This window comes from Parasteatoda tepidariorum, chromosome 10 (genome assembly GCF_043381705.1).
Source record: "Parasteatoda tepidariorum isolate YZ-2023 chromosome 10, CAS_Ptep_4.0, whole genome shotgun sequence".
NCBI classification, from domain to species: domain Eukaryota; kingdom Metazoa; phylum Arthropoda; class Arachnida; order Araneae; family Theridiidae; genus Parasteatoda; species Parasteatoda tepidariorum.
The window spans coordinates 5,857,767-5,879,318 of record NC_092213.1 but is presented as its reverse complement, the minus strand read 5'-3'; the positions used below and the strand labels follow the sequence as shown (position 1 = coordinate 5,879,318).

The 21,552-nt window shown below is 28.0% G+C and overlaps 1 protein-coding gene across 26 annotated transcripts in view; it reads left to right on the top strand.

Annotated features, from left to right (window-relative positions):
* LOC107451236 (nuclear factor 1 X-type) overlaps window positions 1-21,552 on the top strand; it is a 90,097-nt gene that overhangs the window by 14,123 nt on the left and 54,422 nt on the right. For 19 of the 26 annotated variants that reach the window (XM_071186196.1, XM_071186193.1, XM_071186187.1 and 16 more), the window contains exon 3: window positions 6,931-7,033. The exons of the other annotated variants lie outside the window; for them this stretch is intronic. In XM_071186196.1, the coding sequence (XP_071042297.1) occupies window positions 6,941-7,033 (93 nt within the window). In that variant the 5' untranslated portion in view covers window positions 6,931-6,940. The remainder of the gene's footprint in view (window positions 1-6,930; window positions 7,034-21,552) is intronic. 26 annotated transcript variants of the gene reach the window in all.

Below are 21,552 nucleotides of genomic sequence, written 5' to 3'. Positions count from 1 at the left end.
CTGGATTAGTTAAAAATGACAAGGCTATGGAGTTGAACATTAGTAGTCATAAACCCAAAATTGGGTCGGCTGTTTAACGCCAGATATGAAAAAAAAAATGAAAAAACTACAGCTACTACAAAGGATGGTAAAAAAAAATATCTCCTTCCAAAAAAGAAAAGTGGCTTGTCATTTTATTGTTCTAAACTCTTCATTTTTATTTAATTGTCATTGAAGTACTCGTTATATTTCGATATACATATTATTATATTTAAACATGAGTTGGTTTGCCAAAAAGAATTTTTTTAGGATCAAAAATATATTTTTCTTAAAATATATGGTATTTAAATTTAATTGCATTGCCTGGTTTTGAAACTTGTGACTTGGATCATTTAATTTCTCCACCCCTTAACTTCCAATTAGAAATGCAATAGAATAATGCAATAGTAATTACGTGAAAAAAGATTTTTTCCTATTCTTATTGATGTAGATAATATACTCTATTTTTATTTAATAAATTATTATATTATAACTTTATTTATTTATTTTTTAAACAAGTAAGTTGTTCTTGAACTTTCTGATTCATAATTAAGTTTTAAAAAAAATGATCACTAACTTAAAATGTAGGAGATGTGTTTGTGTCTTTTGAAAAACGTCCTCTCTTTGATCAAAATATACTTTATCTACATCAGTTCCACTCTTCAGTCCTGAGAACTGAAATCAGTCTTGAGAAAATATCAGTGGACTGAAATCCATCCACCAATTAATATTTATTTTCAATTTGTTTTGAAAATTAACTTTTATTTTCTACCAAATTATTTAAAAAAATATAAGATCATTTTTAAAAAAAACTAAATACATAGAAATATGATATAAATTTAGTGATAATGAAGTGAAAAATATTTTGAGATATGAATAACTCTAAGAAAAAAATTGTGGCGTAACTCACAGATTGTTGTAAAAAGATCGAAGATTAACTGTTAGTTTTGTTTTGTTTGCTGTAAAAAAATAAATAAATAAGAAAATAAATATATATTTTTTTAAAAAAAAGTAATCAATTCATTGAGATAATGTATGGGTCATTCTCCTCCAAAGTGAGCTATAAATTTCTGAAAAATTCTGCTAAATAACGCTAGACCGTGTTAATTGGTCAAAAAATAAGTTCAGCCTTAAAAATTTTTTAGAGTTGCACAATATGTACATAAATTCTTTTGATGAATCATAAAGCATTTCTCTCCCAGCTCAACTGCACATATCTTTTATTACGATTTAATAAATTTAAATAATATATATAATACATAAGTCTTAAGATTTGGGTTAATGAAGCAAGGCAAAATTAAAACCTGATTCATGCAGTTGATTTTGCATATTGCTTATAACTGTTATTAAAATCCTGCAGACAACCAATTTAGCCAGTTTCTCTCCTTCTGTTTAGATTGATGTTTGTGGTTTTAATATAGTTTTTAAAATTGCCTAACGCGAGGAAAAGTTCCTAAAAAAACCTATAAAATTTTTTATTTATTGATAAATTGTTTACTGTTTAATAATATTCTGAGTGCTGTAAAATTGAAATATAATTAGTTATAATCAAAGATAAAAATTATAATGCAGACTTAAAAAAAAATTCATGATAACAAAAATGCAACATTTTCAAGCTTATTACAAAATATGGAAATATTTTTTAAAAAATGCAGTTGTAAAAATTTTTTCCTGTTATCCCTAATTAAATTTTATTTTAAAAATGCATTTTTTAAAAAGTATTTATATTTTGGAATAAGTTGGAAAATATTTAATTTTTGTTATCATGAATTTTCTTTAAATTTGTGTCATAGCTTTTTTATTTGAATTTAATGCATTATACTATTCAAAATTTTTATTTTTATTTTAATTCTTTTTATTAGTTATAAAAAATATAAAATAATAAAATAATTTTCTGTCTTGCACAAAAGTTTGTTTAAAATATTCATCATTTCATAAAAACAACTGGATTTTTCTCTTTAAGTCCACACTTTTTATTTAATGGGATTTAAAAATAAACTGTTGTATTATGGACCACTTTTTAGTAAAACTTTTCTATGTTTCCATTTTCATTCTAATACATGTTTTTGCTTACAAAATCCAATATTTAACATTACAAAGTCCAATATCCCCCTCCCCTCTCTATAAGAAAGGGAACAACCCTGAATAACTTTTGATCTTATGAGTGGATCTTAATGGTTCGAGAAGGTGACCTCAAATATGCTAATTAATTAGGGTGGACGATATTTTAAGTTACAAAATCAGACACAAAAACGTAATCTGACCTGAATTCTGAAAAAATGTTCTGAATAAACATACCCTTTTTTCAATGGATTTGGATAACTTTTGATTTAGGCCCTTTATGTTNAATACATGTTTTTGCTTACAAAATCCAATATTTAACATTACAAAGTCCAATATCCCCCTCCCCTCTCTATAAGAAAGGGAACAACCCTGAATAACTTTTGATCTTATGAGTGGATCTTAATGGTTCGAGAAGGTGACCTCAAATATGCTAATTAATTAGTGTGGACGATATTTTAAGTTACAAAATCAGACACAAAAACGTAATCTGATCTGAATTTTGAAAAAATGTTCTGAATAAGCATACCCTTTTTTTCAATGGATTTGGATAACTTTTGATTTAGGCCCTTTATGTTAATTGTACATTCACAATAACATAAAGGTACATTGTTAATTGTTAATTGTCTATTTCACAATATTTTGAGAATTTTTAAGCGAATTGGAAAAAATTTTGGACTAAATTATAAAATACGTTTTTCTAAAGATAATTCCATACAAAAATAAATTTTAGTAAATATTTGATATTTTATTTAATATTAGTCGAAATTTTTTTGAATTGTAAAGTATCCATTTTTTTTATACATAATTTTAAAGAATGTATTTTTACATGGGAAATGGCATACCAAAGTTATAGTAGTGGTAAATATGTTTACCACGGCTTTAGAAAGGGTTAAAATAAATTAGACAATTAATATCATCATGGTGCTTAAATGTATAATTTTTTTTATTATATTTCCTAAAATTATTTTAACATTATTATGCTTCCTACAATAATATTTTTAACATTATTAAACTTCCTTTAATAATTTTTTTCACAATCAATAACCTCTATTTGTAAATTTTACAGCTATATATTAAAAAAAAAAAATCTGACTAGGTACGTCACGTGCGTGGATAAGCAGAAACATTGATAAACCGTTTTTATCTGTTCATATTTGATAGCAAGATATTTCAGACATAGATTTTTCGAAAACGTTTCTTTGACTAAAAAATTAATTTTCGTGCGTCTCACGTGGAGCAAGCATAAGCAATAATAAAACTGGTTTTATCTGGTTCATAGTATGTACAGTGCACAAAATAAGAAACTGACCACCCTGAATAACTTTTGGTATGATTACATCTTCACGTTCTAGGACTGAATCTTAATGGCTTGAGGGGATGACATTAAATATGCTAATTCATTAGTGCAGACGATATTTTAAGGTACGAAATCAGACACAAAAACTTACTTTCTCTGAATAAACATGCCTTTTTTACGACGGATTCGGATTTCTGTACACCAAAACATTAGGGTTGCCACAATCTGGGAAATAGGGTCCCCATATCTTGGTCAAGAGCGTGTTTCAAAGTTTGAACCCCTTAATGTTTATTTTATTTTATGCTCAATTCCCCATATATCAAGAAGTTAATAAGCGAAATGAAAAAAAAAATAATAATAATTGTACAGAATTATAATATTTGTTTATCCAAGGATAATTCCATGCAAAATATAACTTTTTATAAATATTTATTATTTTATGAAATGATGGTCGAAAAACATGTTGAATTGTAAGGTACATATATAATTACTCACATACTTTTGAATGATGTAATTTTGCATGGCAAAATACTATATTTGAGCAAAGTCGGTCGAGTAGTTTCTATGAAATTTAATTGTCAAAATACAGTTTCTTTAAAATTTGATTTCTCAGGAACTATTTCAACCGATTTCTCTCAATTTTTGTATTTTGCCACGTATATAACTAACTTTAATATGATTCAAAAATTTTTATACCTTACAATTCAAATTTTTTACGATTATTATTAAATAAAATTATAAAAAATAATAAATATTTAAATATTTTTTTGCATTTAGGTAAATGAATTATATTGTATGCAAAAATAAATCAATTCGCTGAAGAAGCTCTCTAAATATGGCGAAATTAGGAAAAAATAAAATTTACATTAAAGAGTCCAAACTTTGAACCTCCCACCTGACCAAACTATGGGAACCATATTTCCCAGATTGTGGTTATTTCCTATGTTTTGGGGAATGGAAATCCGAAGCCGTCGAAAAAATGGTATGTTAATTCATAGAAAGTGCATTTATGTGTTTGATTTCGTAACTTAAAATATTGCCCGCATTAATTGTCATATTTAAAGTCACCCCTTCAAACTATTAAGACTGAGTTCTAGAATGTGAAGATCCGATGACTAAATAATAAGTTATTCAGGGTGACCCGTTTTTCATTTTGCCCACTTTACAAAGATATTACACGTATAGATCTTGACAAAATGTTTCTTTCACTAAAAGTTTAATTAATTTGCATGCGTCTCGCGCGGGACAAGCAGAAACATTGTTAAAACTATTTTTACCTGTTCATAATTGGTACAAGATATTTCATGCATAGATCTTTTGCAAAATGTATCTTTGACTAGAATATTAATTAATTTGAACGCAACACATGCGGGTTTAACTATATAATCGCTAAATCAAGCTACCTAAGATATGCTATAATGAAACTAATATAAATGTAACCCAATTTCATTGTCCTAATCTGCAAAGCAAGTTCTCTGCAAAACATACACAATTTTTTTGCACAACACAATCCGCAATTTTCATACACAATCTGCAAAGCATACGCAATTTTTAAAAAAAATTGTTCTAAGTTCCAGTCCCGCAGTGGAGTGATCGTAAAGACACGGTTCCCAGTAGAACGCCGAAATCAAGCATTCCTGGCTGCGGTCAGTAAGCGTGTGGGTGACCACTTTGATCAGTCTGCGTAGGGACCAAGGGTGACCGGTATGGGTCCTCGTTAAACTGTTCTACCGTAAAGTGCTCGACTTCGCACGCAGGTCGTCTGGCTACCAAAGCAGGAGAACCATCCACTCGGCAGAAGATCAGAATTGCGATGGCATGTCTTCGGATCATCCTCAGGGATGTTTCCCAGACCGTCGCCAATAGCCCATTGTGCAGCTCTAGTGCGACGTAAATAATGTGCCTATCTATCGTTCTAAGCACCAGGTAGTGCAACAATGAATTTTCTTAAAACAAATTTCTCAAAAATTTACAATTTTTGATCTTTTTTTCTAATATGCCAAATTATTTTGCATATTATTAAAATATGTTGTCAGTAGTTATAATTTAATAGTTTATATTAAAAAAGTTAAAAAATAAGAAATTGTTTTTTTGACAAAAAAACTTAAATCGGGATCTTTTGTTGTTGTCCTAGCGAATACTAATGTCTGTAGCATTCTCAAATGTTTAGTAATAAATATTTAATAATTATATTACTGATTTTTAAACAAATATCGATATTTCTTGCTTTCTAAAAATGATAATGGCTGTTTAAATTGCAAGGCTAATTTTTATTTTTAAACTTCATTCGTTTTCCGTGTGTCTGTGTCTTCTTTAAATAGCACCAGCATTCATACTGTCTTCTCTAAAAATAGTGTCACGATCTAGTGGATAATGTCATTGCTATTATTTTCTTAGGAAGTAGATATTAATTCGTAATTTTTTTTTTGAGCTGAACTTAAATTAATTTTTTTAATTTATGGATAACTATAAGTACTTCTGAAAGTTAAAGATTTAAATATTGAACTTTTAATTTCCATTATGGCAGGATTTTTTTAAAATTTTAGATATTTCATGCTCAAAGTGAATTAAATTTTCCTTATGAAATTTTGCTCAAAATACATAATGTTTAGCTTTGGAATATTATTATTATTTTTTTTTTAAGATTTAAAGTTTTTAATTTATGGTTTGATAGTTAAAATAGTTGTTTCCATGATTTTGGGCTGCATTCGTTATGAGTTAAGGAGGAGAACCTCTTATGAGAGAGAGATTATGATTTTTATTTTTTTTAAATTGATGAAATACTGTGACGAAATTTTTTCCCCCAACAACTTAAAACTGGCTCATTTTAAGTTGTTGTTTTTTGTCACTTTGTGCTGTGTTAACTACTTCTTAAATAATTCGAAATTCTTTTTAAGCCCCCTTTGTGATTTCATTAAGATACAATATTATTTATGAGAATTTTTTTTTTTACAGTATTAGTGAAAAAAATTTTTGTTTTAGAAATTTTATTATTAGATTGTAAATTATGTGTGGGATGTTTCGTTAAGATACAAGTAATTAATAAAATAGAATATTTTTATTATTTTTATTCTCTTTTCATTAATCTTTTATTATTTTTCATGTTTCCTCTATATTTTTTAACTTATTTTATGAGTTCTTGCAGCTTATGCGCAGTAAATAAAACTTATTAATTTTCTTCGTTTTTCTCTTTTCTTCGTTTTTTTATACTTTTTTCTTTATTGTGATATATATATATATAATTGTACGATTTTCTTTTAATGATCCGAATCAAACTCAGTACAAGACATGGCATTTTATTAATATGAAAACGTATAACATAAAATTGACTTTGCGGATATCCAACTTTTTTACCTATTTCTAATTTGAACTACGTTTTTATCGAATTTTATCTCTTACCTTGGAGCTTGAGTTTAAATTTGCAAAAAAGAAGTAATGCAATTCTATTTTTCTGATTTCGTTGATTATTAGTTGTGAATTATCATTATTTAGAATATTTTGTCATTTTAATTCCGTCCAGTCGATCAAAATTGATTCATTTGTTCTTTCAGATCATCTTACATGCCAATATCTCAAACAGTACCGCTGATGGTAGCCTGTGGCAATCTCCTCTCTTGTAACTCCTCTTTTTCCAGCCCAGACTGCATGCCTCTGGTGAGTTTTCCTTCTTCTTTGGCTCATTTGTTTTGATTATAAGAGGCAATGCCCTAATTTTTAATTCCGAACGAACAATTACGGAAAGCTTCTAAAAACTGAGGAAAAGGCAGTTGTCATTCATTTTCTAGTACTCTGTAAAACATCTCTTTAAAAATACAGATAGATAAGCAAGAATCGCTGTCAACTTGCGCAAGTTCTTGTTTAAGTGCACCTAACTGAGTTTTCCTTCAAACAAGTTGCAAAAATAAAGTTTTTTTAAATTTGCATTTTTTAAAGTCTTTCTTCCAATCTATTGCTATTTATTTCATAAATAATTAATTACATGAGTAACGTATAGAGAGTCAGTTATTCCTAGAACCAGCATATAAATGGATTATGTGCTGTTCTAATTTTTTGATTATTGTTTTTGCATTTTAGTCGTTTCTATCACTAAGTCGAATATTTCATTATAATTCTGAATTAACTCATTATCGTAGTTTATATTTAAATTCACTTTATTATCCTTAAAAAAAAAATCAAAGGAAAACGGTATCAGGTGATGATATCTTTTTTTTTTAAATTTTTAAATTCAGTAGCAAAGTCTGCTAGAGTTAAAAAACTCTGATAGGATATTCAGGTTTCATACTATTATTCTTCAAAAGCTATATCACAATACATTATAGGATGCTATTTTTTTTTTCGTTAAAGAAATTATAATGGGTGAATTCGCGCATTCCACAAAACAGTTTTAAACCGTACGAAATCTTTGCGTTTCTTAAATTTTACATATTAGGGAGTTGTCGCAAACTTACGTTAGCTTCTGTACGCTCCCCTACGTAAGATTTCGAGTAATTGTGCTTGCCTGTACGTAAGTGAAAATAAGAGATTTTTCAAAAACCAGAACATCAAAACAAACATTTACAATGAACGTAGACTATTTCTTTAAAGCTGTGGTACACTATTCAGGATGCTTTGCTCTACATATGTGAGCAGAAAAATTTGGTAGATCATAGATTTTTATGAATTCAGCTATAAAGAATGCAGTTTATTATTATTATTAATATTTGAAAAATATTATTGAACTTCTGTTGATTATTTAAGTTCTTTTAACTAAATTGTATAGTTAAAATAAATAGAATTTATAATTTTAAAATGGAGAAAATATATCTAGTTTCTTATGGAACTAGTGAAATTAGACAACCATAATGTTTAACGAAAACTAATAAAATTATTTTTTATTGAATGAACTAATTGTTGTAAGATCACGCGATTCGTTTCTAAATTTCATCCTTCAAATCATTTCTTCAAATTTGCATTCCATATCCATGTTTTAAGTTCACAGGCTTAAACAGAAAACAACATTTAACAGTTATAAACATCTTACTTGTAGCTTTGTCTTTGCCAACATAACGTAAAGATACGTAGCATCTAAAATAAACGTGAGCATGTGCAGTAGTTGATTCAATCTTGCCTACGGAAGCTAACGTAAAAGGACGAAATCTTCCTATTGTAATAATGTTGTATCAAAATTATCGATAGATTAAAAAGCACGTTGAAATCAGTAGCAATAACTGAACGGTACCGAAAAACTAAAACCGTGGGAATTTACTTGTTATCTTCGTAAACGGTTCGCATTAAACATTTAAAACTCAATGTGCGGTTCTAAAATCGTCGTAGTAACACTACTATATTTAAAATATCGATACTTTAAAAACGATGTGGAAATAGCCATAAAAAGAGGATTGTAAGCAGCTGGAGAAACGTTTGTAAAACGATATCATCGCAAATTGAGCAAAAAGTAATTACCTACTACAAATTTGAAAGTCGCGTGCTGTAATAATGTTGAATGAAAAATATTTTTATTTGAAAAACCACGAGTGAAAGGCCGTAAAAACGAAAAATAGCCATCTTGAAAACGATATGAATTAACGATGGAATAGTTAAGAAACAAGAGCGTCAAAAACTGATGACTCGTATTCAGAATCCGTGTATTGCAACGTCCTACTAAAAATTGGGAATTTGAAGAACACGTGTAAATGGGCGAAAAATGGATCGGAAAAAGACGTAAGACGCGTAGAAGCAGACATCGCTAATCTAGAATGTCTAAAAGTGATTTTTCGAATGTGAAATTCGCTTAACAAAATAACATCATTTTGAAAAATTTTGGAATCTGGAAAACCACGTGAAAAGAGCCGTAAAAACAAAAATAATTGCCGAGAAAACAATAAAAAATAGCGTGGATGAACAATAGAATAGCAGCGATCAAGCGGGTAAAGTGATTACTCAAATTCGAACATCGAGTGTTGCAATAAAATTGTTTCAAAAATATCGAGAATTGAAAAACTATGCGAAAATGCTGAAAAACGGTAAATAACTGTCGAAAAAAATGATCGGTAAACATTGAGGATTTACCACGGAACTTTTTCGAACCGATTGCGTCATAAAGTGATTGATTTCTCAGATTCGAAATTCACGTGTGGTGTGGTAATAACATCGTATTAAAAGCATCGGAGTTTAAAAAATTTCGTGAAAAAGGATGAAAAAACGATTTATAGACCAGTCTGTAAGATTTAAAAAACAATTTCTGCTACTGTAATTATTATTTTTAACTGGCAATTTGCTAGTTGATGAAATCGCTCCTTGGAACGGACTAATAAAAACTTTTAGTCGTTCAGACCAGTGACTAAATTTTCTTAATTTCTACTCCCGTGAAAGTCAAATCGGAATGAAAAAAAGAATATCATAGATTTTGGAACCGAACTCTTAACTACCTGTTGGTACTCTCCCATTAACTTGTGGTTTTTGGGATCAATCCAGTATCCACCCATCCCACTTACATCACACTTACAATTTGTCTTTTGAGTTGAAGTTATGACTTAATACATAATTTTATGATTTATGCGGCAAAATTATTTCTTGTTTGATTACAACTTAATTTTTGTGTCCAGTTTGATAGTTGTAAGTGATATATTAAATGAATTTTTTAAGAATCTATAAAGTTGAAAATGTGACACATTAGAATAATATTTGCTTCGAATTAAATGCGTTATTTTAAATGGTAATTTATTAATGCGGATCAGATCAATATTCAAAATCTATTCATATTTTGCTTCTTGTACTAGCTTTGCGAAAATTAAAAATGTTTAATCTTCGATTTCAAAAGGGAAGGTCCAAAGAAAACATTTTAATTCTTAAGAAGGGATTAAGGTAAAGAAACAGAAAAAAATAATTTTTACTTCTTTGTGGTTTTTTAATGGTTGAAACAAAAATGACTGGGAATGAAATGTCTGTCATCCGACGCTTGAATTAAAAAATAAATAACGATATATCTGTATAAAAAAAATTAGTTTGACGTTGAACTATAATTTTTGCACCTTGACTTAATTCGTATATCAAAAAAGTTATTCTTTTAAAAGTTTATTTACAAACAAAACTTTAAAATTAAATAGAATAAAAAACTGTTTAATAAAGACAATACTATAAAAAACGCTACGTTATTTTTCTAGCTTCCTTTTAAAAATTTTTTAAGGGCAATAATTTGTTAGTTTCACTGTATACGAAATTTAATTTTTGCCTATTTAAAATTTTTTTGGCAACAGTTTATTGTTAGTCTGATGTTCCTTTAAATACTTTAATATTAACCTCTTCACATATGTGAACCTTCGCTGCTTAGCTTCTAAAAACACGCTATAAGGAAATTTATAGTTATTCTCTCACTGAATCATTCGTGGATATTTAAGCCTTATTTGGATAGAATTCCACATAAACAGAAGTGATTTTCGAAAAAATGGCCCTAAATCCTCGTGCTCGAAAATATTAAATCTTATATAATTTAGTTTTCCAGAAATTTTTTTTAAAATTATTATTCTTGTAGTTCTGTGATCTGTAGGAAGCTATTAAATTTATATTTACTTAATATTTAAACTTAAGATCACGCAGGTCTACGTATGTGTGAAATTTATGCCATCGTATAAGTCGAGTGAATTCTCGTAGTATTATAAGTACTCAATTTTATATCCATTTAGTAATATTTTTATGTATGTTTTAATTAATTTGACTTATATTAAGGTATATATCCCACATTTAATAACTTTAACTTTTCGTGTTTTTTTCCCTCCATAATTTTGAAATTTTACCCCCAAAATGTAAATATTTTTTTATCTTTAATGTTAGATTCTTTTCAATAATTATTGATTTGCGTCGTTTGCGTAAGTAAAATAGTTTTGAGACGGAGATTTCCTGCAGTAATGCATTGGTATTACATTTAATAATGCATCTCATTATAAAAAAATTAAAAAATCGTATTTTTAATTTTTTTCCCTTCTAAATAATAATTAAATATATTCATCCTTGTATTTAAATAGATCAGAGTAAAACAATATGCAGGTTTTTCCTACTTGCGATTTAACATTTGAAATATTTATATTATTTTATTTAGTTATTAAAACCCGAGGTCCACGTATGTGTACTTAAAAATATTAGCCCCCTAGCAGTATAGTTCTTATTTTGTTTATCTTTCTGTGACTTATAGCAGTAAAATAGAAATTTGGAACTGTAAAATATTTTTTTGCTATATTCTATTATACTTCAGTAGTGAAAACGTTAAAAAACTTATGAGGAGCCTCTTGTTCCTCAATATTCGTCTTCCATTCCAATGTACGACTTCTTTTATTGCGAAACTTCTAAAAAAAATAACTGGGAGTGAGCACTTTAAAGATTTCTCAGTGTTTTTCTGCGAATTTATTCGTCAACAAATTTCGTTTGCAGAGGAAGGTGCGAGTTGAACTGCGGTTGACATTTAGCTAGAGAGCATTCTTCTTTACCAGGTCTCCCCGTTTTCACGTCAGGGCCACGTCATCCCTCTGCCTTCATTCGAACTAATTTTGGAAAGCTCTATTTCTGAAGAGACATTAGTAATAATGAAAAGCCATAGTTTTTTTTTTTTATACTTTGTAATCCCTCCCCCCTTCACAACTCAGATGGAGAGATGAGCTTGGAGGAGGTTGATGTAAAAAGAAGAAGAAAAAAGAATATTTTTTTTCCTTCTATTTTGGTGTCTATTTCTCCTGCCTATCCGTTCTCTTGAGATTAAAATATTTTGCGTTGAATTCATTTTCAGGATAGTTTTTGTAATGAATGTGGTTAGAAAATCAATTGATTGTTTTGTCTGTCTTTAACCAGGGTTCATTTTAAGAGAAATTCGCGTCTGTTAACGGACTCTGTACAATTTTTTTTTATAGTTCAAATTAACCTTTCACAAAATGGTGTGTCGTGAGAACTGGGGCTTCATAATGTTTTCCATTTCAAAGAAGGAACTTTCGCAAAACTTTCTTTTTCTTTTGAAAAATGAAGTTCATAACGTCTTCCGTATATAACTTTAAAACTATAACTCCTTGAAAGACAGTTTTTTTTTTCTGCGCACATATTTACAAAAATTAAGGGCATTCTGATCATATATTCTCAAAAACAGAACCTTATTTTCATAAATTCACAAAAGCAGAACTCTAGCTGAGAAACACTCATTTTATAGTAATTACAGATTCAGAAAATTATGAGTTAAAATAATGTAAAACAGGACATTCTTATCACATGTTCACAAAAACAGAACATTCTTATCACATATTCACAAAAAATAAGAAATTCTTATCGTATATTCACAAAAAACAGGACCTTATTTTTATAAATTCACAAAAACAGAACTCTGGCGGAGAAAAANCTCCTGCCTATCCGTTCTCTTGAGATTAAAATATTTTGCGTTGAATTCATTTTCAGGATAGTTTTTGTAATGAATGTGGTTAGAAAATCAATTGATTGTTTTGTCTGTCTTTAACCAGGGTTCATTTTAAGAGAAATTCGCGTCTGTTAACGGACTCTGTACAATTTTTTTTTATAGTTCAAATTAACCTTTCACAAAATGGTGTGTCGTGAGAACTGGGGCTTCATAATGTTTTCCATTTCAAAGAAGGAACTTTCGCAAAACTTCCTTTTTCTTTTGAAAAATGAACTCCTTGAAAGACACAGTTTTTGCGTTTTTTTTTTCTGCGCACATATTTACAAAAATTAAGGGCATTCTGATCTTATATTCTCAAAAACAGAACTTTATTTTCATACATTCACAAAAGCAGAACTCTAGTTGAGAAACACTCATTTTATAGTAATTACAGATTCAGAAAATTATGAGTTAAAATAATGTAAAACAGGACATTCTTTTCACATATTCACAAAAACAGAACATTCTTATCACATATTCACAAAAACAGAACATTCTTATCACATATTCACAAAAACAGAACATTCTTATCACATATTCACAAAAACAGAACACTCTTATCACATATTCACAAAAAATAAGAAATTCTTATCGTATGTTCACAAAAAACAGGACCTTATTTTTATAAATTCACAAAAACATAACTCTGGCGGAGAAAAACCTATTCTACAGCAATTATAGAAGTTTACAAACACAGGACCTTTTACAAAATGTCCGGACTAGCAGAATATACGACGGAGTGAATCTGTAGCATTATCTTCACAAATCTAAATTTGTCTTAAGATCTCAATGTAGTCAAAGATTATTGCTAAAATTCAGCTTAATCTAACATACAATACAATGTAGCAAAATTAGCAATTATAAGGTCCTTTATGCTTAAATTTAAGTTGAATTTTATACAATGATACAAAAAAAAAAGAAAAGAAAAAAGGTTAATCCCTAAGCCTGTAAACCAGTGGAAAAAAAATATTCTTCGTTCTTTGCGGTGTTTTCTCAATTCAGCTTTTTTATTTTTTATTCGAAACAAGCTTAGACATGTTTTAACAAGAAGTCTCAGCAATCCCCCCCCCATTTGTTAGTTTGCTTTTGAAAAATAAAAATTAAACTTAGATGGAAAATCTGTAGCGAATGCTGCCTGGCTATAGAGTTTCTGACAGCCTAATGGGTTTTGTGAATTTTCACAAAAACGTAACCCTATTTTCCCGAACTCTCAAAATTAAGTGATGATTTCTCACACTCACACGAAAACAGCACCTTTCATAAAAAGTCTAAAATAACCTCTGTTTTACATCCAATGTTTAAGTATATGGACAAATTTTGCGCGTATAAGAAATATATAAAAATTAACTCTTTTATTTTTCTATTGCAAGTTATTGACGTGAAATACGCTAATCAATTTAATGTGTTGAGTTCGGTACGTCTTATTTCATTCATAAAAACAGGAAGAGTTAGGGACAATATCGTGATAAGCCTCATTTTTTTCAAAGGTGACATTTCTACATCAAACTGTTCCTTTGCTTCTAGACAAGTACTTTACTAATTAATAGAATTTGCAATAGTAAACACTACAATATATTGAAATATCTAATAAACGCTCTCCTATTTTCACCAAAAACGCTCTGCTGAACTATTTGGAAATGTGGGTTATTTATATTGTCCAAAGCCTTTCATACGCTAATATGAAGGCATATAAGGGAAAAAAAGAAACGGAAAATAGACTTTCAAAATTATCTTTTTCTAGCTTTAGACGTGCCGTAATACTTCATCGAAAGAAAATGAAAATGCTGTGTTTACCTTTGGAACATCTTAAAAGTTGTGGATCCCTTGATGTTAATTTTGCATATGACGTATCGGAATTTTTTTGCATCTAATTATGAAACTTGTTTATCCACTGATAATTTTATGCAAAAAATCAATTTAATATGACAAAATCCAAAATTTGAACGTAAATTACTTAAGTGGTTTTCGAGAAATAAAAATTCAGAAGTCGTACTTCGATGTTGTTATTAAAAATTATGTTTAAAAGTATGTCTAAACTCATTTTGTCTTGAAGTCGAATTTTTTTCAATCATTAAATAAATTAAAACTTAAAAGAATATGATTTATGAGTATACAATTTTTTTTTTATTCACGTAAAAATTTCGATTGGCTGAAAAAGTAAAAGAGTAAAAATAATACAAAAAATAAAAATATGAATAGTAGTAAATTTAAAAATAGTGAAAGCTTTTGTAATCAGTAAAAGTAGTAAAATATAAAAAGTAGTAAAAGTAAAAATAGTAAAAGTTGTTGCAATAAGTAATATTAGTAAAATATTAAAAATGAAGTTAAAATAAAAGTAAACACAAAAAGTCAAAATATAAAAAGTATTTATAGTAAAAATGGTAAAAGTTGTAATAAATGAAAGTAGTAAAATATAAAAAATAAAGTAATATTAAAATGAAAGTAAGTACAAAAAGTTAAAATAAATTTAGAGGATATAAACTTTTGACTGTTCTCTTGAATAACTATTAGAACCATATTTTTTAAACTGTGGTTGTTCCAAATATATTGATAGTCCAAATTAGGGCAAAGGTATGTTTTCGTGTCTGATTTTGTTGCTTATTGTCCGATTTTGATGACCAGAAGCTTCGTATTCTGCTTGTATCAAAATTTCGAGAAGAGACTTGCTCCAAATTAATCCAAGCTGTCAATTGATCAAATAAGCATAGTCTTGCATAGCAATAACAGGGTTTCATTTCAATGTAATTTCAATCCAAGGTTATCGTGCAATTTTTGGTTCCTTGTATATTATTTTCAATTCTCTGTGTATGCTAATTTTCCAACCTAAAAAAACCGCATTGTTCCTTAGCTAGCAACAATGAGAAAGAAGAAAGTATTCATTGTTAAGATTAATGAAAACTCCTGTCCTTTATCTATTTTAAGCAGTTAACAGCTTCGAAATAATGTCTAGACTGCATTTAAGCTCAACAGAATCGAACAAAACCGTTGAGACTCTAAAAACATATGAGACACTAATGCACAAAACAGATTGCTCTGTTGGTTTTAAAAATATAGACAAAGCTACTGAATATATGAAGTGTTAAAGAAACACTTGGTGATTTTTTAAAAATCCGAAGTGATGAAATTATAATTGCTGTTGATAAAATTAAAATTTCCGTAAAATGTGGTGTTAGTCGCTCGAATGCGACTTGACGTTTATTTGTTTAGTTATCAACAGTTTTAATGGATGCAGCTACTCACCAGTACAGTCTTGAATAAATTATCACCTTAATTTTCCATTTAAAAATGCCTATAGACGTTTAAATACCATTCGCCATTTTAAATTAAATTACTTCATATTGTTAATTGGACTGGATTTATCTTGAGAATTAACTTTTAAGTCAGGCAATATGATAGTTTAGGATAACTAAGTCAACTTGAACTTTACTTTGTTTCTAATCCGCTATAATTAAATAACGTTTTTTTTTCTTAATTTTTTCAATCATCTGGAAAATTTCTGACGTTTAAAATATTTCGTTATGTATAATTTTCTAATTTATAATTCTAAACATGCTCACGATGCTTCTTTTTTAATTTAAGCATATTTACATAAGCATTTCATGCGTTTAATGTAAACTATAATTTAATAGATATTTGTGTAAGTAATATTTTTAAACCAAAAATTGTATATTTTTAATTTCGTAATTTTGAAAGAAAAAAAAAGAATAAGTAATTTATCAAATAAGTGTGAAATAAATTAGAATAAATTCTCTTTTATCTCGCATCAGTAAAGATCAGTACTTTGACATACCTGCTTTAGAATAAAATGTTAATGTAGAAAAATTTTTGGTGCGAATTTTTACTCCCTTTAAACTTACATTTTATAATGAAGAAACTAACACATATTTTTTCAGGAAAAACAATAAACGATTTATGAAACGGAATTTTATTTGATATCATTTTCGAATTTTCACTCAAAATTTTTATCAAATAAAATAAGACAAAAATAATTTTTGTGTTACAAATTATTTTATCTCAAGTTTTAATTTTTCAAACCTGGCTTTACATATTTCTTATAAAAAATATGACGGAAACAACTGTTTTAGAAGTAAACAACGCTTTGAAAATACCATTATTTCATGTTTAAGTGATTAATGTAATTTGGTTATTTTTCACCATAAAACGGATATCTTCACTATAAAATTCAAAATTTTCTCTTTAGAACGGATACTCTTAATTAAAAAATTTATCCTTTTCACATTAAATCAACACTTTTCTCTTTAAAAGTGATACGTTTCTTTATAAAAGGCATACTTTTTGCTACCAAACGGCTACTCTTCACTTTAAAACGGTTACTCTTCATTATAAAATTTATACTTTTCTCTATATAACCAATATTTTTCTCTTCAAAAATGGCCTGTTTCTTTATAAAATGAATACTTTTCGTTATAAAAGGGACTACTCTTCACTATAAAATTGATACTTTTTATTATAAAACGGATACTCTTCACTCTAAAACGATTACTCTTCATTATAAAATTTATTTTTTTCACTATAAAACCAATACTTTTCTTTTCAAAATTGATATGTTTCTTTATAAAATGAATACTTTTTGCTACAAAAATGCTACTCTTCACTAGATTGACATTTATTATAAAACCGATACTCTTCACTATAAAATGGTTACTCTTCATTATAAAACGGATACTCTTCATTATGAAACGGATACTCTTCACAATAAAACGGTTGCTCTTTACAATAAAACGGTTACTCTTCACAATAAAACGGTTACTCTTCATTATTAAATTAATACTTTTCACTATAATACCAATACTTTTCACTATAATACCAATACTTTTCTCTTTAAAATTGATACTTTTTGCTACAAAATGGCTACTCTTCACTATAAAATTGACACTCTTTATTATAAAATTGACACTCTTTATTATAAAACTGATGCTCTTCACTATAAAACGGATGTTTTTCTTTATAAAACGGATACTCTTCACTTCTTGCATTATAAAATTTAATAATAGTCAAATCTTATTTTTTTTGATAATCTTATTTTTCATAAATTGATCTGTAAATTGTACTTAGTTACAACTCATTTCCTTTAAGTATTGACAAATAACTTTTTGATGAAATATTTTATTTTTTACCCATTTTTCTATAAAATTTAGAAAAAGAGAAAAGGTGGATAACCTTTGGCAATGTTGACAGTTGTTTCGATTAGCGTTGAGTCAGCAGCCTTGGGTTACGTCCAAGCAACAATAGAAGAGGCTGCCAAATGTATCGGCCAAAAACTTACCGTTTTTCCCCGCAACCACCTGTTTCGAGGATGGCCCTAAAGTTCAACAAGTAGCACTCGCAGAAGATTTGATTGCTTTTAAATTCTGCACATTTTTGGCAGGTTTTGATAGGGGAAAAAGAAAAGGAAAAACTCTTGTGTTATTTATTTGCGGTTTTTTGAAGCTGAACTTGAGAAGTATTAGAACTGTTTTAATTACCTTGGCAACTAAACTTTTTTTTCCCTCTTTTTTTTTAAAAGGTTGTTGGGAAGATGGATATAGAGATGGAATTTAATAATTCAGTTATTGATTGTTTATGACATTTAAGTTGAAGTTTTGATTGTTTTTATTTTGATTTCGAATTTATCAAATTATCAATAGATTTATTTTTTTCTTTAAATTGATAAAAAAGTTCTTTTTATAAAAATAAGATTTGTAAAAGGGTGGTGATGTACTTTGGTGTTGTACTTGTGTATACTTTAATTTGGATTATGTTTATTTATGAAAAAAATAATTTGATTATATTGACTCGAAAAAAAAAAACTTATTTTTAATTTCGTTCAACTTAGAAATAAATATTTAAAAAAAAATCACATAGAAACAGATATTTTTCACTATAAAATGGATATTTTTTAATATCACATAAATACTTTTTATTAAAAAATTAAAACCCACTGCCCTTCTTTAGGAATCTACAAATTCCCAGCTCTTTGTCGTTCCGGGATTGGGTTGGGGGGAAGAAACTGGCGCCAAATTATTTAGTAAAACTAAACTTGTTCGTTTTTTTTTTTTTTTTAAATTTGAAAATCTAAATATTTTTGGCTACTTGCTATCTTAATTTTTGTTAATTTGGGCTCTTCACTACTCATTAGACACCTTTAACTATAAAATAGGTTTTATCCACTATTAAACGGATACTTCCCACTGTAACTTGTTTTTTTGTCACTATAAAACAGACACTTTTCCACGATAAATAGAATATTTTCCATTCTGAAAGGGGCTCTCACCACTATTAAATTGATACTTTCCACTATAAAACGGATACTTTTCACTGTAAAAGGTATTCTCTCCACTACAAAACGGACGCTTTCCAATATAAAACGGGTAATTCCTAATTGGAGAATATTAATTCCAACACTAACTGTAATTTTTACAAATCATCCATCATCACGGGCGCAGAGTTAGTTCTTTTTCATGCAATTTCTTGTTCAGGTATTCGAATTAGGGTGACAGACACTCTTTTGCAAATACCAAAACCAAACCAACTGTAGTTTTTGTTTATCAACACAGCCGATCGTGAGATTTTTCATTTGTCTCAAACTATGCACAGTGAGTGACTCACAAAAATAATGCACCTGCTTTGTATTTCCACGAGAACAGCTCTTGCAATTAAGCAGGAATTTTTTTTTTTAAATATATATTTTAAAGTTGTTAAGGTAATTTGAAAAATCGTGATGAAAGCTTTTAGAATTTGTATTGTTTATTTTCATTGCAAAATGTGTACAGACGATAATAATTTGTAGAGGCAGTTTTAAGTAACAGAACATGAAGAAAAGGAAATTGATTTTTGTCAGAAGATATGCTGCCTAAATTTCTAAAACAATTTCTTCTAGCAATCACATGTCTTTAATATGTTACAATTATTTTTTTTAATGATTTTAGATTAGTTGCATTTAATCGAATTAATAAATACGAGCTGGTTGGATAAAATTTTCATCACAGTTTTGCTTGGATAAATAATGTTTTAATAATAGCTGTTAAACTTGGTTATATTTTCTGTTATTTCATATCATCTGTTAAACAAATAGTTTATTTACTTTTGAAATTTACAGATGAATGCAATTTTAATTTCAGGGAAATGCCCCCCCCCCTCAAGAAAATAAAAAATATGATTATTATATTGCTTTTTTATGTTTTATCTTGTAAAAATTTTTTTTTAAATGTATTTAAAAATTTCTCTTTTGTCATGATATTTGCATCTACCTGCTTCAAAAATGTTTTTTTAGATACAAAACTTGCATCATACTTGATACACATGGATACAAAACCTAGATTTTCCTGATACGAAACCTACACAATTCTTAAAGCTTTGATAAACTGATTAGTGATACAATTTCTGAAAGTTTTAATCACGGCCTTTCAAAATGTTTTAACAATTTTGAAATATTAAACATAATTTAAACTTTTTCAGAATAATTATAATTTTCTCAATTTTTCTCCACTTGTAGGTTTCTAAATTTTTTTTTTTATTTTTCTGCTTGCGCTGCACAAAGAAAAGGGATCTTCCTGAATAACTTTTGATCTATTTGACCGATATCATTGATAGTAATTTTAAATGGTAAAATGCAAAAATTGAACGAAATGGATCGAACAGTTTCGAAGAACTTTTCATAAATTATTCGACCGATGTCATTCAAATTTATATTTTACTATTTAAAATTAGGTTCCATAAAATAATGTAAAAAAGGTATTATACCTTACTATTCAAACAGTTTTGACTGTTTTTAAATAAAATAATAAATATTAACTATAAGTTTGTTTTTGCATAGAATGTGTTTATTCCGAGGAAGAACGTTTTTGTGTACGATTTTGTAACTTAAAATATCGTCTGCATTAATTAATTAGCATACTCAAGATTTGAACTTCAGAGCATTTAGATTTGGTACGTAAAACTCCGAACACAAGAATATAACATTTCTTGCTTTGGAGATAGAGGCCTGCAACAGAAGTTCATGTTAAGTTAAACAGAAGTTTATGTTGTCTGTTCAATTAATACACAATTAGATCGATGTCTAGCATTCGCCACTAAATTAATGTGAACACCTCAATTTTCAGGAATTAATTTGTTTTTCAAATTTTTATTTCGCTAAAATAGTATTTAAATTCAAGTGAGTGAAGGTCACAAGTGTTGAAAATGTATTTAAAAGAAAAATATATAACCTCACTATACAGTAGACAGCCTGACCAAACGTCAAGGTTATTAGAATGCACCACACAACTTCTAATTAAAATTTCTGAACGATTTGAGTTTTATGAAATTTAAAAAGAAAAATCGCAGTTTATTTGCTACTGTCTCATGTTTTCAACTATATTTATAGTTGACATTTCATTTATTTATTTCCTTTTCAATTGGTGAATTTTTCTGTTTGTTTTAATGCGTGATATATTTTTGAGAAATGACTGTACACGTGAAAAATTTATTATATACTTTTTTTCTTCATATCTTCAAGTAGTAAGTAGCAGTAGTGAATATGCCTGTTCCGTGGTGAGATGACGCTTTATTATCGTTCGCATTGTTTAATCTTAAATATATTTAGATCAATTGATTTCGTATCTATAAATAGTATAATCCTAAATTTACTTAGATTTCTTGATTTCATATCTGCAAATAGTATAATCATAAAATTATTTAGATCTTTTGATTTCGTATCTACAAATAGTATAATTGTAAATATATTTAGATTCCTTCATTTCGAATAATCAAATAGGCATAATTTTGA